Genomic DNA, 16734 nt, shown 5'->3' with positions numbered 1-16734 from the left:
GCCAAAGTAGTACCAGATGTCCACCTCAATCAAGGTCTTGCTTTACCAGAGTTTAGAAAGAGAGTGTACGGGCGGTAAGAGAGAGCTCAGATTACTGGATGTTTGGAGTATACTCTTATGGTACTTAGAGGTAACCAGTGTGTGCAGAAAGTCAGACAGCAGGAGCCCCCCCCCCCCCCCCCCCCAAAAGTAAAGTAGCCTTCAAAACATCTACCTCTCACTGGATAAGGAAAAGTGAAGTGACGTCCAGAGGAACAGAGAGCAATGCAGTGTTCTGAGCAGAGGACAAGGTGTTAACACCGGCAGATGTCTGTAGATCAGCCATGTGGGCATCACTGCATTCATTTATGAAGCATTACAGGCTGAACCTTCAGGAAATGAAGGATACAGTGTTTGCTATAGGGGTCCAGAAGCAGCTCTGGGGTAACACCCCCCTCCCCCACCCCCCATGATACTACTGCTTGAATACATCCTGCTTATTTGGACGAGTCTGCAGGATGATGAGGAAGATACAGTTAGGTTCTTACCTGCTAACTGTCTTTTTCTTTAAGTCCTGACAGACCTGTCCAGAACCCACCCCAAAAAGAAGAAAAAGAGCGTGTATTTAGAAAATGTGTGTGTACACATACATAAGAAAAGGTATAGAAAACAAAGGCTCTCTAAGGCACATGGCGAGTTGTTTGCGCTGGTTCAAATTTCATTTCCTTTTCATGCATAAGTGAAGTTTTATCTGGCTATGTGTGGGGCACTCGCACATCAGCTGGAGCAGCAGCCTTTCCTGCTGCACCCGATTGTATAGAGAGAGAGCATCAGGACAAAGAACTTACCCTCTGCCTCCATCGGCCGGTAGGAGGGACAAAACCCACTTGTCAGGACTTAAGGAAAGCAGGGAAGAACTTTAATTGTGTACTATTTTGGGTCTTTTTAGTTTTTAGTTAATTTTCTTTTGCTTATTTTCTCTTTCCGCCTTCCCCCCCCCCCCCCCCCCCCCCCCCGCCTCCTTCCAAGCTCTGTCTTCACCTCTTTCTGCTTTTTTCCATTCCATCCAGCCACTCTTTCCTTTCCCTCCCGAAACACTGGTACAGGATCTAAAAACACGAGTTAGCTTTGGACTGCAGTGTCTTGGTCTGGACCCTGCCCCCAACACCTGCAACATCTTTTTGGGCCAAGAAGAGTTTTTGAACCTTGGCTGTGGCATCTCCAGTTGGGTGCAGTGATAGGCAACAGACTACCCTTATTTTATACCCATAAAGCACCCCCTCCCCTCCTTAGCTTAGCCTTTGCAGTGATTGTCCTTGCCTGGGGAGGGGGCCCACAGACTGCTGCTCCCTCAAGAACCCGGTATGTGTGCCCCCGTGTCCAGCCAGTAGGGGTGAATGTTGAGCAATGTCTGGCACTCCCGCCTCCCTCTGGGACTGAGCATCCCTGGACACTGCTGTCCGAAGGAGCAGAACTTGTGGTGCGCTGCACTTACCACTGAGGCAGCCTTAAGAGATTTTATTTTATGTATGTATTTCCACTCCTTTTGTTAGAGACCTGCCCACTACACAAACTGGTAATTCACATTGCAAAAGGCAATGACAATATAATTATGATATCGTAGTTACATAAAGTATTCGGATATGGAAAATGTAGAACCAGTGTACAAGTCAGTAACCCATGGAAGGAGCTGTGATAGTGTTTCCATTTTTAAACAAATGGAGCTCCCTTGGTAAGAAAGACAGACAGAGCCGACATGGGATGCTGGAAACTGGGGCTAGAGCTTCGGCTGACAGATGTCTGAGCCATGCAGCGCTTTCAGTTCGTGTGCTGGCTCTCTTAAAAATCTGTTTCAATTGCAGTCGCAAACTGTTGGGCAGCTCTCAGCTTCTCAGTAATTATATAAAGTTTCACAGCCCTCTCTGAAAAGGGTTTTTCACCAAGTGCCTCTTTTATCCGGGTTCCAGGAATGTAGTGGGTGACGGTTGTGGCATTGCCGGCCTCTGACAAGTCGCAGGGGAAACAAGAAATCCTGCTGCTACCTTCACCTTCAGGCCCAACCAATCTGTTAGCTAGACTGTGTTTATAACTTAACCTGTCATTTTCATTCAGAATGATGCAAAGGGTGGGATGGCTTGATTTCTCATCTATGTCTCGGCTTCCACCTTGCAACAGTAGTCGATTTTGCTACAGGTAGACAGTACTGCTGTATTAACCTTTCTTTTTTTTTTTTTTGGTAAAAGATAAATTTTCCTAGCATCTAGACAGATGGATTCAGGGCCAATGGGTTATGCACCTCTACCAGAAGATGGAGACAGAGCAAGCCTGACATCACAGTATATATACCCCTGTAGTGACATCAACCTGCCAGTATTCTCCGTCTCCAGCAGATGGTGGACATGCATTTCCCTACTGAGGATTGCTTCAAAATTTAGAGGAGAATTAATTGGCGATTTGAATTGCCCTGCTCTCATGCGGTGATACCTAATGGTCCCTCCCCCAGTTGAGAATTCCTGAGGTGATTTCTATGGTCCCTCAGGCGAGTGCCTTGGTCCAGTAGCTGATTATTTGGCCGGCGTGAACTTAGCTGAATTATGCAGCAGAAAGGCAGTGGGTGCAGGAAACCGAGCACAGTGGTGACGGTGTATGCCCTCTTTCCCCCTACAGCCGGAGACCATCTCTGAACTCAGCCGGGAAGGTTGAGCTCAGGTAAGGGTGTTTTTTTTTGTTTTTTTTTAAGTCAGAGACAGAGTGGAGGGATTGTTGTAGGACTTCCTCCGATCTCCGTGTTCGGCGCGCTGTTCCGATGTTTGTTCCCGCTTCCGTGGGGGTTAGGGGAACTGGGCAGCTTGGCGGGTAGAGCAGCCCGCTGTTGGGCTTCTTGCTAGGCCGAGGCGGTGTTTTTGCGTGCTTTTTTTCTGTGCATTCAGCTGCGCAAATATGTCTGGCTGTGCAGCCGAATCGTGCGCCCGGTTTCTTCTGGGCACGCTGCCTGTACGCACGTTCTGGCACATATCTGTTGTGCACTCAGGTCTGACGTGATGACAGTGCGCTTAGTTTTATGGTGCACAGACTTGAGACACTTAAATTTTGTGTTCCTAAATTTTTTTTTGCAGGAACTTGGCTGGACGCACACCTTCAGGCACCTGTTAAGCATATTGATGGACTAATGGCGCCTGTGGCTTTCCCCCTGTGCTGCCTGTCATATTCGGGCATATCAGCCTGGAGCGCCCTCTAACTTGTGCCACTGCTTAGAGGCTCAGGGGGAATTATCTTCCTCCAATTTTACTAAGCCTGGTTCTTCCCAGCCTGATGATGGCCTGGTTAAGGACATGTCGGGAGGGATGCCTGACCTTGGAACTCCCTTGACTTGTTCCTCAGCAGGGGACGGCAGCTCAGTGGGCACTGCACAGGTGCCTCCTGGTTATGGCATGGATTCTTCTGCCTTTTCTTGCATAAAATTTTATCAGGGACTGCAATCTTTGCTTCAGGTACAGTCCTCAGCCCCGTCCAATCCTGTCATGTCAGATCCTCAGGCAGTGGCCTCTCCCTCTTCTCGTACTACGTTTTAAGCATTGAAGTACACCTTGAGCTGCAGGTGTTCCCGATAGGAATCCAGAGGGCACTGATGATGATGAGGCAGATCCTGACTCTCTGGAGGATGGGGAAATTCCTCCGGGACTGATACCGTATAGGACTGTTGCAATTTTTTCGTAGAGATGAATTGCTGACCCTGCTTTCCCAGATGTTGAAGATGCTGGGAGTCCCTGAGGAGTCCTCTTGTTGTTTCCCCTGTTCAGAGGCCATTCAAGAATTGATTGATCTTGAATGGGACGCCCTGGAGGCAAATTTTAAAGGGGAACTGACCTTGGAAGGCCTGTACTCCTTGGATCTGGTGGCGAGGAGAGTGTCTGCAATTTTTTGGAAGTGGATGTGCTTGTCTGTGCCATCTCTAAACTGACGACTGTCCCCATGGAGGGAGGAGCAGCCTTGAAGGATGTGCATGATAGGAGGATTGAGGCCGTCCTTAAGCAAGCATTTGAAGCTGTGACGATGACATTGCAGATAACTTCCTGTTGTTCCCTGGTGGTTTGCTCTTATTTGCTTCTCTCTCAGGTGTTTGATGACTCTGGAGTGTCTTCCAGGGCAGTTATGGAACCCACCACTTCCATTTTTTAGCAGATGAGGGCTGCGATTTGCTCTGCACTTTGGCCAGCGGAGTGGCTTCAGTAATAGCATCCAGACGATGTTATGGCTGAGAAATTGGTCAGCTGATGCAACTTCCAAAGCTGATCTTACGAAATTGCTTTTTAAAGGCTCGCTCTTGTTTGGGGGAGAAGCTGGCCAGTAAATGGGGCAAATCTTCGGTTCCTCAGTTGCTGGAGGATAAGAAGCAGTTGTGATGAGGGGTTGTGATGAGGGGTTCCAAGGGAGTTTGTCCCTACAGAGTTGTGATGAGGAGTTCCAAGGGGGTTTGTCCCTACAGAGGGACAATATTTCAGAGGACCTGGCCTTTTGGTAGGTCTCAGTCCTTTCATCCAAGACAGCCCAAGTGAAGCGCAGGCTCGAGTAATGGAACCTCCCGAGCCTCCCAATGAAGGTTTGCCGACCCACCCCTGGGAACAGGCGATGGGGGGGGGGGGGGGGGGGGGGTGTCAAGATCACATCTGATCAATGGGTCCTGGAGGTGATATGAGAAGGATATGCGCTTGAGTTTCATAGTGTTTCTCGGGATGTGTTCATGGTGTCTCCCTGCCACTCCTCGCAGAAAAAGCAGGCAGTGGAGTGTACACTATCAAGGCTCCTCAGTCTGAGGGCTGTGGTTCTGGTGCCCATGTATCAAGAAAATGCGGGTCGATATTCCATTATGCCCGAGAAGGAGGGCTCCTTTCATCCTATCCTGGATCTCAAAGGGGGAAACATTGCACTTAGTGATAATGGCCATGCAATCGGTAATTTATTTTATTTTTTTTGTAATTAGAATTTTATTGAGTTTTCACAAAGACTTATAAATGCAAAGATGTCACCACAACTTCATTATATAAGTAAACCCAATTAATAAATGGTATGACATGCACTGTTCCCAATTTCCCTCCCCCCAATGGAGTTCTCTAAATGATAATGTATACCACATTAACAGAACAAGTAGGCTAATTGTCGAGCACTGTGCAGTAAAAAGAAAAAACATATAATGGACCTGAGCAACCATATAGTCTTGCTATTCAGCAAACACTAGGTTCAAGGTACAAGGCAACTCCCACAGAAGGCTTTGCTCAAGGAAACCAGGAAAAGTTAAGGAGACTGCTTAGAAGTGTTGAGCTTCCAGATTTTATAAAAAGAAGCCATGTGGTGGTTTTTAGCAGCTGTTAAAATTGACAATCGGTGGTTCTCAGTTGGGAATTTCTGACCTCCTTTAATCTGTCCGAGGTGTACCTCCATGTTCCCATCCGATTGGAGCACCAGTGTTTTCTGCGTTTCACAGTGTTGGGTGTGCCGTTATCAGTTTCAGGCCTTTTGGTCTGGCTACTGTCCCCAGAATGTTTTCCAAGGTAATGGTGATGCTGGCAGTAGAGTTGAGAGAGGATGGGATCCTAGTATACCTGTATTGGATGACTGGTTGATTCAGGCCAAGTCTCTGTAAGAGAGCCGCCTGATGACATTCAAGGTGTTCTCCCTGTTGCAGGTGCTCGGTTGGGTGGTGAATCTAGCCTAGAGCAGTCTTCAGCCATCTCAGTCGTTGGAGTATCTGGGTGGTGTTCTATTCAACACAAAGCAGGGCAAAGTTTTCCTGCCAGAAGCTCATATTCAGAAGTTGATGTCATAGGTGCTTCTCTTAGTGAACACTACGCCCGACAGTGTGGTCCTATCTACAGGTACTCAGTTTGATGGCGCAACCCTGGAAGTGGTGCTGTGGGCGAGGGCACATATGTGTCCTCTTCAGTGCTCTCTGCTGTCTCATTGGAACCCACAATATCGGGACTATTCAATTTGACTCCACCTACCAATAGAAGTCTGCTCTCAACTCTAGTGGTGGTTGTAAGTGGATCATCTGAGAAAGGGAGTTTCCCTGACATTGCTGGACTTTGGTACTCATGACAGATGCGAGCCTCCAGGGTTGGGGAACTATTAGGAACTAACGGCTAAAGAGCGCTGGAATACTGAAGAGTCTCTCTGGAACATCAATCAGCTGAAAGCCCGGGCAGTTCGGTTGGTGTGCTTGCAGTTCAGCGGCAGGCTGTGAGGTCAAGCAGTACAAGTCGGACAACGCAGAATGTCAGACAATGCAACAACGGTGGCTTACATCGATCGGCAGGGAGGAACCAAGAGCTAGCAGGTATCGCAGGAGATAGACCAACTTATGGAATGGGCGGAAATGCATCTTCAGGAGATTTCGGCCTCTCACATTGCAGGAAAAGACAATGTAAGAGCAGACTTTCTCAGCAGGGAGAGTCTGCACCCAGCAGAATAAGTATTGTATAACAAGGCATTTCAGCTGATAGCGAATCGCTGGGGCCTTCCGTTTCTAGACCTGCTGGTGACTTCTCACAATGCAAAGGTTCCTCGATCCTTCAGTCGCAGAAGAGATGCGAAGTACTTGGGTATCGATGCTCTTGTGCAGGTCTGGCCAGAGGACAAGCTGCTGTATGCCTTTCTCCGTGGCCCATGTTGGGCAGAATAGTTCAGAGGGTCGAAAATCACAGGGGGCTGGTGCACTTGGTGGCACCAGATTAGCCTAGGAGACCATGGAAAGCAGATTTGCGAAGACTCCTGGTAGAATCCCCCCTCCTTCTTCCGGTGCACAGAAATCTGTTGTAGCAGAGACCTGTCCTTCACAAAGATCCAACTCTATTTCGTCTTACGGTATGGCCTTGAGAGGGCTCACTTGTTGAAGCTTGGACATTCCACTGCGGTAATTCGTGCTGGTAGCAAGGTGGCAAAGTTATCCACTTCCTTAGCCTATGTGCGGGTTTGGAGACTGTTTGAGGTTTGGTGTGAAGATTGAGGAGTGCTTCCTTGTTCAGTTAGGATCCTGCTCATTTTGGAATTTTTGCAGGATGGGTTGAATAAAGGGTTGGCCCTTAATTCCCTGAAGGTATAGGTAGCTACTCCTGCCTGTTTCAGGAGCCAAGTGAATGGTGAATCCATTATCGTCTCATCCTGATGTGGCCTCTTTCTTTAGTGGAGTAAAACATCATCTTCCTCCCTTGCAGATACAGGTTCCTTTGTGGAGTCTTAATCTGGTGTTTGGATTTCTTGGTGGGCCCTACATTTCGACCGTGACATGGTCTTTCATTGTGGTTACTAACCTTGAAAACGGTGTTTCTGGTAGCGATATGTTCTGTGCGGCGAATTTCCAAGCTGCAGGCCTTGTCTTGCCGGGTGACTCCAGAAGTGATACAGCTGCATACTGTTCCTTTCACGACTAAAGTGGTCTCAGATTTTCTCTTGAATCAGTCTATGTCCTTGCCATCTCTGGAGAAGGAAAGCGATGTGGAGGAATATTGCCTGTTGTGTCTCTTGGATGTTGAAACATGTCTTGAGGTATCTGGAGGTTTCTAAACCTTTCCAAAAGACGGATCGCCTGTTTTTCCTTTCATGGTGGAGGTAAACAGGACAAACTGGCTTCGCAGGCTACAATAGCTGACTGGAGTAAGGAGGTAGTCATGGCCTCGTATGTGGCCGCTGAACTGACATTGCCTTCTCAGGTTAGGGGTTATTCCACTAGGGCTCCAGCAGTGTCATAGGTGGAGATTAGAATGTTGTCTCCTGTTGACATTTGCCAAGCTGCAACGTGGTCCTCCGTACATACCTATTCCAGGTATTATTGTCTGGATGTGCAGGTCCGGGAGGACGCAGCCTTTGCACATGTAGTTGTGACTGGGCCGCGGGCAGCCTCCCATCCTATTTGGGAGTAGCTTGGGTACAGCCCACTGGTCCTGTATCCATCTGTCTAGATGCTCACAAACGAGAAATTACTATTTCCTGATAATTTCCTTTTTCTTAGTATAGACAGATGGATTCAGCTTCCCGCTCTTGGCTGCCAAAAGATTGTGTTATGGTCCTCCTGTGAGGCCACATGTTTCGGGGATTACTGGTAAGTGTTCAACCAGTTCGTAGATTAGTGTTCATACGTTCTTTGCCTGAGTTCAGTGTTTCCTGTTGGTTGAGTACAGAAATGGTTATCTAGTTTTAATCACATTTTTGCTAGTCTGTCCACAGTTGGCTTTTGAAGAGAATACAGACAGGTTGATGTCACTGCAGCACTATGTATACTGTGACGTCAGTTTGCTCCGTCTTCATCGGCTGGTAGAGGTGCATAACCCACTGGTCCTGAATCCATCTGTCTATATTATGGAAAAAGAAATTAACAAGTAAGTAGGCATTTCTCACTTTAAACTGCCATCTGGGGAGGAAACGCATTGCATTTTATAATATTGGATTTTTTTGATGAGCAATGAAATGATGAGCTACATCTTTGAGTAGTTTAAAAAAAAAAAAAAAAGGAAGAAGTTGAATTTCTGGATTCCTGATGCACTGTGGACCTCCAAAACCCATTTTTCTTCTGCTAGTTTGTAGGAGCACTAGAGAACTGTCCAGGGTAGAACCAAGGCCGTTGTAGCATGCTTTGCAGGTGTTCTGTATGCTATTCTATCTGGTCTTTCTAATTAATGGAGCCCTTGAAGACAAACTTCTAGAATATTTTCTCTGCTTCTGCTCTAGGGAGGATGGCCTGGTTGCCATAGTGACCTCTTGCTTTATTCCACCTGAAGGATGAGTCTTGTCAGGCTCAGGGGGATTTTGGCGGGGGGGGGGGGGGGATTTCACCTCCTCAGAAATATTTCACATTGTTATGCCAGGCACTTTAATTCCATTCCAGCAAATGAGTGTTTCTGCCATTGCTTCATTTCTTCAGGACAAAAAGGAGTCCTGTGAGCCAGTCTGCAGCATCCCTATCGTAACCTCTCTGAAAGAAGAGGAGAAACTGATCGAATCGTCTGCCAAGGTACCAGCCGATGCATGTCTTCTAGATCCCATTGAAACCTGCAAAGAAAAAACACGGCTGACCCTGTGCCTCATTTTGTTTTTTCTTTCCCCCCCTCATCCCCTTAATAGCCCGTGGTCAAGCTGCTGTATAACCGAAGCAATAACAAGTATTCCTATACCAGGTATGTCTGGACTGGCACAAGGAGGGTGAGCCGTGCCGCACATTATAGGACCAGCCTTATGGCTTGAGGCCTTACTATGTTGGCATCATGGGAGAGCCTGGAAAGAAGTGACTAGGAGTTTCATGCCAAGAGAGTTGAAGGAGATTACATTCTAGAACCGTTTAGGACGCCGAAGGCTTGCACAGCACTGGAAGGATTCTCAGCAGCCTCCAAATGCTGTTTTTAGCCTACTTTGCAAAGGGAAGAAGGCTCATGAGATCACCCAGCTTACTTCCAACCCAGGTCTGGGGGCACATCTAACCATAATGCATGTGTGTTTTGTACAGCGCTGGGTACATTGAGTAGAACCAGAGGAGTGAGATGTAATAGAAGTAAGTTCTTGCTAAGATTTCCTTGTAAATGTGAAAATAAGCTTGATGGTGGTTAATGTGTGTTCTATACGCTGGGTCAGTTGAATAGTTTTCTGGAGCACTTGATAGTTCATGTGGCCTCCAAATAATAGGTTCGGTTTATTTGCATTCATTTTCTTGAGTCTTTTTCTCTGTTCTTATCTTGGGAGAATGTTTTTCTTGGAACTTTCTAGATTGTGGCCTAGCATCTTCTATATCTAGAATATGCTTTGGGTTGTCTGTCTGTCTCTCTATCTGATGGGGTGTGCAGTTTGTAGGTCTCGGACCACCCACCATTCTGTTTCTCTTGTTTTCTAGCAACTCGGATGATAATTTGCTGAAGAACATTGAGCTGTTCGATAAGCTGTCCCTACGCTTCAACGGCCGAGTGCTCTTTATCAAGGACGTGATTGGGGATGAAATCTGCTGCTGGTCGTTTTACGGCCAGGGCTGCAAACTGGCCGAGGTTTGCTGTACCTCCATCGTGTACGCAACCGAAAAGAAACAAACCAAGGTATGGGGAGGCCCTGGCTGCAGCAGGCTTTTCCACACATCTCCTCTGCAGAGCCGGGTTTCATCCCTCAGAGGTGTTATGTCTGTGCTTCATTGCTGAGCATTGAAGCTTCCTGTGAAGCCGGCTGACCACCAGCCAGCCTGGCACTTGAGATTCTTTCCCAGGCGATGGGGGGGCCTTTTTAATATTTTGAAATCTATTTCCGCCAGCTCAATGGCCTGGCGGGTGGTCCCTGGTTCAGTCCCTCTCCCAAGGTGGGCTGGGGATGCCGCAAAGGCAGCGTTCACAGCTCCTCTGGGAGTAAGGGGTTGGTGGACAAGAAAGCTGTGGTCATTGCTGAAGGGTGACACCTTAGAGGTGAGTTCCAGAAAGAGCCTTGGTGCTTGGCCTCCAGTCCAGAACCATTGCTGGTGGACTAGGCACATGGGGCGGTGCGGGACAGGGACGACTAGAAGATAGGGGGGAAAGAAAACCCGGTGGAGTTGCAAATGAAGATTCAAGGTACTGAACTGGAAGTGCAGAGGAATAGGAATTGATTCTTGGGTCAAAAAAAAATTCATATATTTCATGGTTTACAAATATTTAAATCCACCTTAATTGAAATACATTTTAAGAAACTTTAATCGATTTTTAAATACATTGATCCAATTGTCAGCCTTTTGCACCCTCTCTGGCCCCTGAGCACTGGAGCAGTATCTTCTCTTGGACCATCCCTCGGTACCGCTCTGGCTGACAGTCCCTCATGGTAGGGACAGCTGCCTTCCCTCCCTCTGTGCTCAGTCCCAGTCAGCCCTGTGCTGCGCCATGGGCTCAGCCTCCACCCGCTTTTAAACATTTTTGACCATATATGTGACACAAGTGGCAAACCATGAATTCCCAGAATACTGCTGCTGCTACTAGTGCATCCCAGTGGAGGTAAAGCTGCAGGTTTTAGAATGAATGTCTCCCTGGTTAGAGCGAGCACTGCTGGACACTACAGGTTATAGTGCTAGGATACTTAGCTGGAGATGCTTGCCTCTCTTCTGTAGAGACAGGGTGCAGTCAAAGTCAGCAGCAGGGATGGCCCCGCCTGTCCTGTCTGAGCCTGCGACAAGCGCCAGTTTATAGGGGCTTGGGTGAGCTGGCACCCAGGAGGTTTCTGCTTCTGCCTCCATTTCAGGCTACTACCAAAGCACAGAACCAGCCCCTAAATGGTGTTCCTGTTTCCAGTATTTGTATAGTACTCCTAGGCTAAAGGGGCCTTGCCTAGCAGATCTTTAAGTAGTTTTTCTGCACAATAAAATAATTGCTGTTACTCTGTAACATTTGTAAGCCACCTGGGCTATATTCAGAAAGACAGCTTAGAAATATTCAATAAAACATGCAGAATTCTTTCCTGTTCTCTCCGGTACTGTAGGTTGAGTTTCCAGAGGCTCGTATCTATGAGGAAACGCTGAATGTTCTGCTTTACGAAACCCCCCGGATCCCGGATAACTCGCTGCTGGAAGCCACCAGCCGGAGCCGCAGCCAGGCATCCCACAGCGAGGACGACGAGGGCTTTGAGCTGCGCGATCGAGTGCGCCGGATCCACGTAAAAAGATACAGCACGTATGACGACCGCCAGCTCGGCCACCATTCGGCTTTCAGGGACTGATGGAGTGTGGAAGCTTTTTTTTTTCCCCCTATATATATATATATGTATTTTAACAGTACAATATCCACATTTTATAAAAGTGCATACAGAGAGGAATGCTGTTTGATGTTGATGGAGTTTCTCTAGTGAAACCAAAAGCTACATACAAAGCCTTGTGCCAAGAACATGACTGATGGTGACGTGTACGAGGCAAATTGAACGGTATCTGTGTTGCCTGTGCTGTGCATGTTTTCTCCCAGGAGGACCATCTGTAACAGTTACAAAAAGACGCTCATTAGTGAAGTCAACAGCACGGAACTTCTCCAGCTGTTTCTTCAGAAATCAGCCAACACTAGGCTTCTGCATCCTCCGTCTTCCTAAATGTGCTGCCTTGTGTGGGAAGAGAGTGACTGACTGTCTCTGAGGTGAAACTAATGCTGTCTCTTCCATGTGAAAGCAGCCCTGCTGGCCTTGAGCCTTCTGCTCAGAGATCCATTCCCGTTCTGCTTGAGAGCCGAGTTAACCCAGCCCTGTGCTATGGACTCCCTGTCCCAGGGTCCGTGTTTCCGGCTCTGCCTGCAAAGTGCTGCTCTGCTGGTGGAACAAATCTGTTCCCAGTTGCGTAAGATGCTGGGAGAAGAGGAGGTGCATCGCTGCCTGAATTGCAGAAATCCGTTTCTAAGAGGGAGGGATAAACGCTGCTTAAAGTGAAAAGTCTCAAAGGCTGAGCGATGCATCCTGGAGCGGATGTCCTAAAGCCCAGGGCTCCCTCACTGTGTAGGGGTTTCCTAAGGACTTGTAAGGTTTGAGTGCCTTTGGCTTAACAGAGTCACAGCCGTTTCAGGCAGGCAGCTTAAAGGTAGACATGGAGCACTAACAGTGCCTCTCAAAATTATTACATGGGGCAGGAAGATAAAATTAAGCTTTTCAGGTTCTGCTTTAGTCAGACAGTGGGACTTGGAAAGTCATTTCTGGCCTTCATCCCTCGGGATTTAAAAACTGATTCTGTGACTCAGCCCGGTGGGGAGGCTCCGCCTGGCCCCCTCCAGACACCCCCTGCCCCTCATATGGGAAAGAGCCACTAATGGGGCCCTTGGTGGAAAAATGCTTAGCTCAGTTTGCTCTAGAAAAATTCTTTTAAAAGGGGTAATTAAAATTGCTCTCATTTCTTTACAAAGAACCAAAAGAAGAAAGTCCTTCCTCAGCTTTGTGTTCATTTAGTAGTGGTGATAACTTCCAGGGGGAAGCCATGTTAGTCTGTAGCAGCAAGCATGACAAAGAGTCTGGGGGCTTCCTTAGAGACTCATATTAACATAGAAAAGGACACCCATGGCCCATCCAGGCTGTGCAAGTTACCCAGTGCTTCCTTACCATTGAATTAGGCCCATGCCTTCCTGAATTCCAGGCATCCACCGTACCTTCTGTGCAAAAACTGTTTTCTGACACTGGCGTCTCGTATCGTGCCACCTGCTAACAGACCTTACTTTCCATTCCAAACGGTTTGCCTCTCGTGCCTCGCTAATACTTTGCAGTTATTTAAAAGTTTGGAGCATATCCCCTAAGGCTCTCCTCTCCTCGGGTGGATACATTTTTAGATCCTCTTGCACACCCCACACCGTTTTAGTTGTCTTTCTCTGCATTGCCTTGAGCCCCTCTCTGTCCTTTCTGAGATACGGGCTCCAGAACTGAACACCGCTCTAGGGGAGGCCTCACCAAGGACATGTATAGTGCATGACCACTTCCATTTTTCTGCTGGTTCTGCCTCTCTCTGTGCAGCCCAGCATTTTGCTGGCTTTAGCTACTGCCTTGTCACACTGCTTCGCTACCTTGACATCCTCAGGCACTGTCTCTCCCAGGTCTCTCTCCCGCTCGTTACACATCAGCTTCTCGCCCACCATCGCACGTTGCTTCTTTGGATTTCTAACACCCTAGATGCATGTCTTTTTCTTTTTTTTTTTGTTTTGAATCTCAACTACCAAGCATTTGATGCACTGATCTGAGGCATGAGCTTTGGAGGACTGATGAAGCCTCAATATATATCAGTGAGCCTATAAGGTGCCATCAGCTTCGGTGGTAATTTTACTATTCATTAAGGGGTAGATTTTCAAAGAAGCACGTGCACATGGATGTGCCGCCTTGCACGTGTTATAAAATAGGATTCCCGCGCGCACATGCACGCCCGATTTTAATATCTGCGTGTGCACATGTGGGTGATGGCGTTTCACACGCGCAAGGGGGGGGGCGATTTAAAAAAAAAAAAAAAATACGTGTGGTGATGCGAGTAGGTCTTTCCCAGTTCCCTCCCAGTCTGTCCCAATTAAGGAGCAGACTGGGAGGGAACTTTTCTATCCCTCTACCTAGCATTCTTCCCTGACCCCTAAACCCACCCTAACTCCTCTACGTTTTTTTGGTTTAATAGCTTACGTGCTTCTTTGAGCAGCAGTAAGTTCTACACACCAGCCAGCGCTGTCCTGGTCGCCCCTGGCCTGACCCTTTTTGTTCTGCTGGCGCTTCTGCACGTACCAGCAGATACGTGCATGGCTGGGCCCTTTTGAAAATGCACTCGGCCTGGCCACGTGCGTATCTGCCGGGATTTGCATGCACTGGCGTTTGAAAATTGGAGCTTAAGGGTGTAAGTTGCACCTTTTCCCAACTTGTATTCCCCCCACCTGGAAGGGCTTCAAGCTCCAAAGCCAGTACTCTATAATGAAAGTAAAGCCCTGCTCCTTAGGAGACATGGCCCTGGAAATGGATATATTTGTGCCATTACCGTTTGTTTGGGTTTTTTGGTTCATTCTGATTAAAATCTGGCCTGGAGAACCTCCCTCGCCTTAGGTTTGGTGGACCCACTCAGCAATTGGCAAAATGAAAACCTGCCACTTATTTCTGCGAATGCATGATGTGATCTAAATGGGAGGGGTTGCATAGTGCATGGCTTTTGGTGTCTTGCAGTTGCTTTCTGGATGTATGTGTGCAGCAGGGTGAAAGGTGGCACTGTAAGGTGTGCCGCAAGCTCCCTGCTTCTGGCAGCTTGTGGAGGCTTCAGAAACCAGGCATGTGTGTCCTGCTCCCATGGCAAATGTTCTCTTTTGAAGATGCGCTCTCAGGCTGCTGCGCAATATTTTAAAAGGCACACAGCTAGTAGTAATGCTTGCCCTCAGTCCATTAGGATAATTATTCTTGTGCCAACATTAGAATAATCCAGAGCTATTCTGGACAGGCATTTCTCAAGGTAGCTCTGTGTGCACTGCCTCCATCTCTTCCATATTCAGTGTGGTTATCCTGAAAACCAGACTGGCTTGAGAAATGCCATTCTAGAACAGGAGCTTTGAAGACAATGTTGTTCTCTTCGTCCTTTGACGCTGCGTGCATCAAATCTGCCACTGCTCATGTACATCCCCCTGACCTTTGGTAAATTTTAGATTGCTTTGTGTAGGCTGCAGTATTACTTTAACAATCGGATCTCTTTCTGTGCGAGGTCTTTCTGTTGCTCAGCAGTGCAGGGGAGTAGCTGTAAAAAAAAAAAACATTTCCGGCATAACCTGAGTAATAAAATCCTTTAATTGCTGGAGGGCAAGTGTTGCTGCTTGTTATCTGTGCTTGTAAGGCAGTGCAGCCGCACCTCACATTCTTTCTAGTCATTTTACCCTGTATCGTCCTGATATTGACTGAGCCCTTCTGGCTGATCCTGTGTCTCCCTGCCAGCTGTGGTTTCTGACTCAGGCTGGGTTTGCTTTAATACTTCCTGAAGTGGCAGGAGTTTTCCAAATGTGTCTGGTACTGTCCAGATGACCTTGGCCAGAAAGTCTCCTCCGTTTTTCTTTTTTTCAAAATCTTGACAATATGTGTAGCATGAGGCTGGGTTTCCTTTTTTTTTTTTTTTTTTAATTCTTGTATGGTTTTTTTTTTTAAAGTTTCAGTATAGTTCTTGTGGTTATTGTCACAAAAGATTTATATGTAAACAGAAAAAAAAAAACTCCACTAGCTTCTGAGTTGTAATCCTTTTTATAATTCGGATTATCAGACATGGAAGAACGGGAGATCATATCTTAGAGCAAAAACAAAAATCTGTATATTCAGAAGTCACAGTGGGACTATCCATGCCTGAGGGTATTATTTCAGGAGAGGAGGGATTGGTATTGCCCTGAAAAGCAGCAGTTTGTATCAGTAAAGTCCACCCTGACACTGATTCCTGTACAGAGTGGCACTGGCACCAAGCAGCAGCCTGGAATATGCAGCGCCATCTCCTAAACCCTCCGCCCAGGAAGAACCCCCTCAGTGCACCTGCTCAGGGTATGCATCGCATTAAGGACTGTTTTGTCATGGGCAGTTTTCACGTGACCCGTTTTAACCATCCTGGCCACCTGAAGCCGAGGTAGGCAACTGCAGTCTCTGAATGCCGTAAGCCAGTCGGGATTTCAGGATGGCCACAGTGAATATTCATGAGGTGCATTTGCATGCGCTGGAGGCAGTGCCTGCAGTGTTCAGTGTGGAAATCTTAAAAACTCAAGCGGCTTGTGCACCTGAGGGCTGGAGTTGCCTACTCCTGATCTAGAGGGTTTTATTAAAAATATGCATTGGACTCCAAAATTGTTCTGGTCCGTCCCGTGTGTTCCCATGAAGGGGAGCAGAAGATGACCGAGTGGCCGTTGGCCGACAGGGCAGGAAGCCGGAGGGAGCATGATGGTTGTTTTCTTGCTTCCAGTTAAACTTTGCGCACAGGATTTTATTTTCCTGCTTGTCTGTCTGGGATTTTGTTCGCATTGGAGTTGGGGGTGACCAGAGAATGTCGAAGGACCCAGAAAAGCCCTTGTTTGAGGAATGGCTGTAGATGATTTGTGAAACAGTGATAGGATATTACTATTCAAATTAATGTTTTGGGATTTTTGTTTTTATTATTATTATAGCTGCTCCGGAAGCAGTCCTGGCGAGCAAGGACTTTTAAAGGAATAATGCTAGCACTAGGTTTAAAAAAAAAAGGAGTTGCCTGTTTCCAGGCTGTTTTGTTTCTCATTTTGTTATTCCTACTTCTCCTTTATATGTTATATTTTTTGGGGAATAAACCCTTCTGTT

General features: G+C 47.3%; 1 protein-coding gene across 4 annotated transcripts in view; it reads left to right on the top strand.

The window, feature by feature from the left end:
- Positions 1–15682, top strand: part of TNFAIP1 (TNF alpha induced protein 1) — a 28346-nt gene extending 12664 nt beyond the window's left edge. For all 4 annotated transcript variants that reach the window (XM_029612547.1, XM_029612546.1, XM_029612544.1 and 1 more), the window contains exons 4-7: positions 8894–8983; positions 9094–9146; positions 9854–10049; positions 11446–15682. In XM_029612547.1, the coding sequence (XP_029468407.1) occupies positions 8894–8983; positions 9094–9146; positions 9854–10049; positions 11446–11682 (576 nt within the window). In that variant the 3' untranslated portion in view covers positions 11683–15682. The remainder of the gene's footprint in view (positions 1–8893; positions 8984–9093; positions 9147–9853; positions 10050–11445) is intronic.
- Positions 15683–16734: the final 1052 nt, after the last annotated feature.

The sequence above is a fragment of the Rhinatrema bivittatum genome, chromosome 8 (assembly GCF_901001135.1).
Source record: "Rhinatrema bivittatum chromosome 8, aRhiBiv1.1, whole genome shotgun sequence".
Classification (NCBI taxonomy): domain Eukaryota; kingdom Metazoa; phylum Chordata; class Amphibia; order Gymnophiona; family Rhinatrematidae; genus Rhinatrema; species Rhinatrema bivittatum.
Note: the sequence above shows the minus strand (reverse complement) of the source record. Positions and strands in the feature narration are given on the sequence as shown.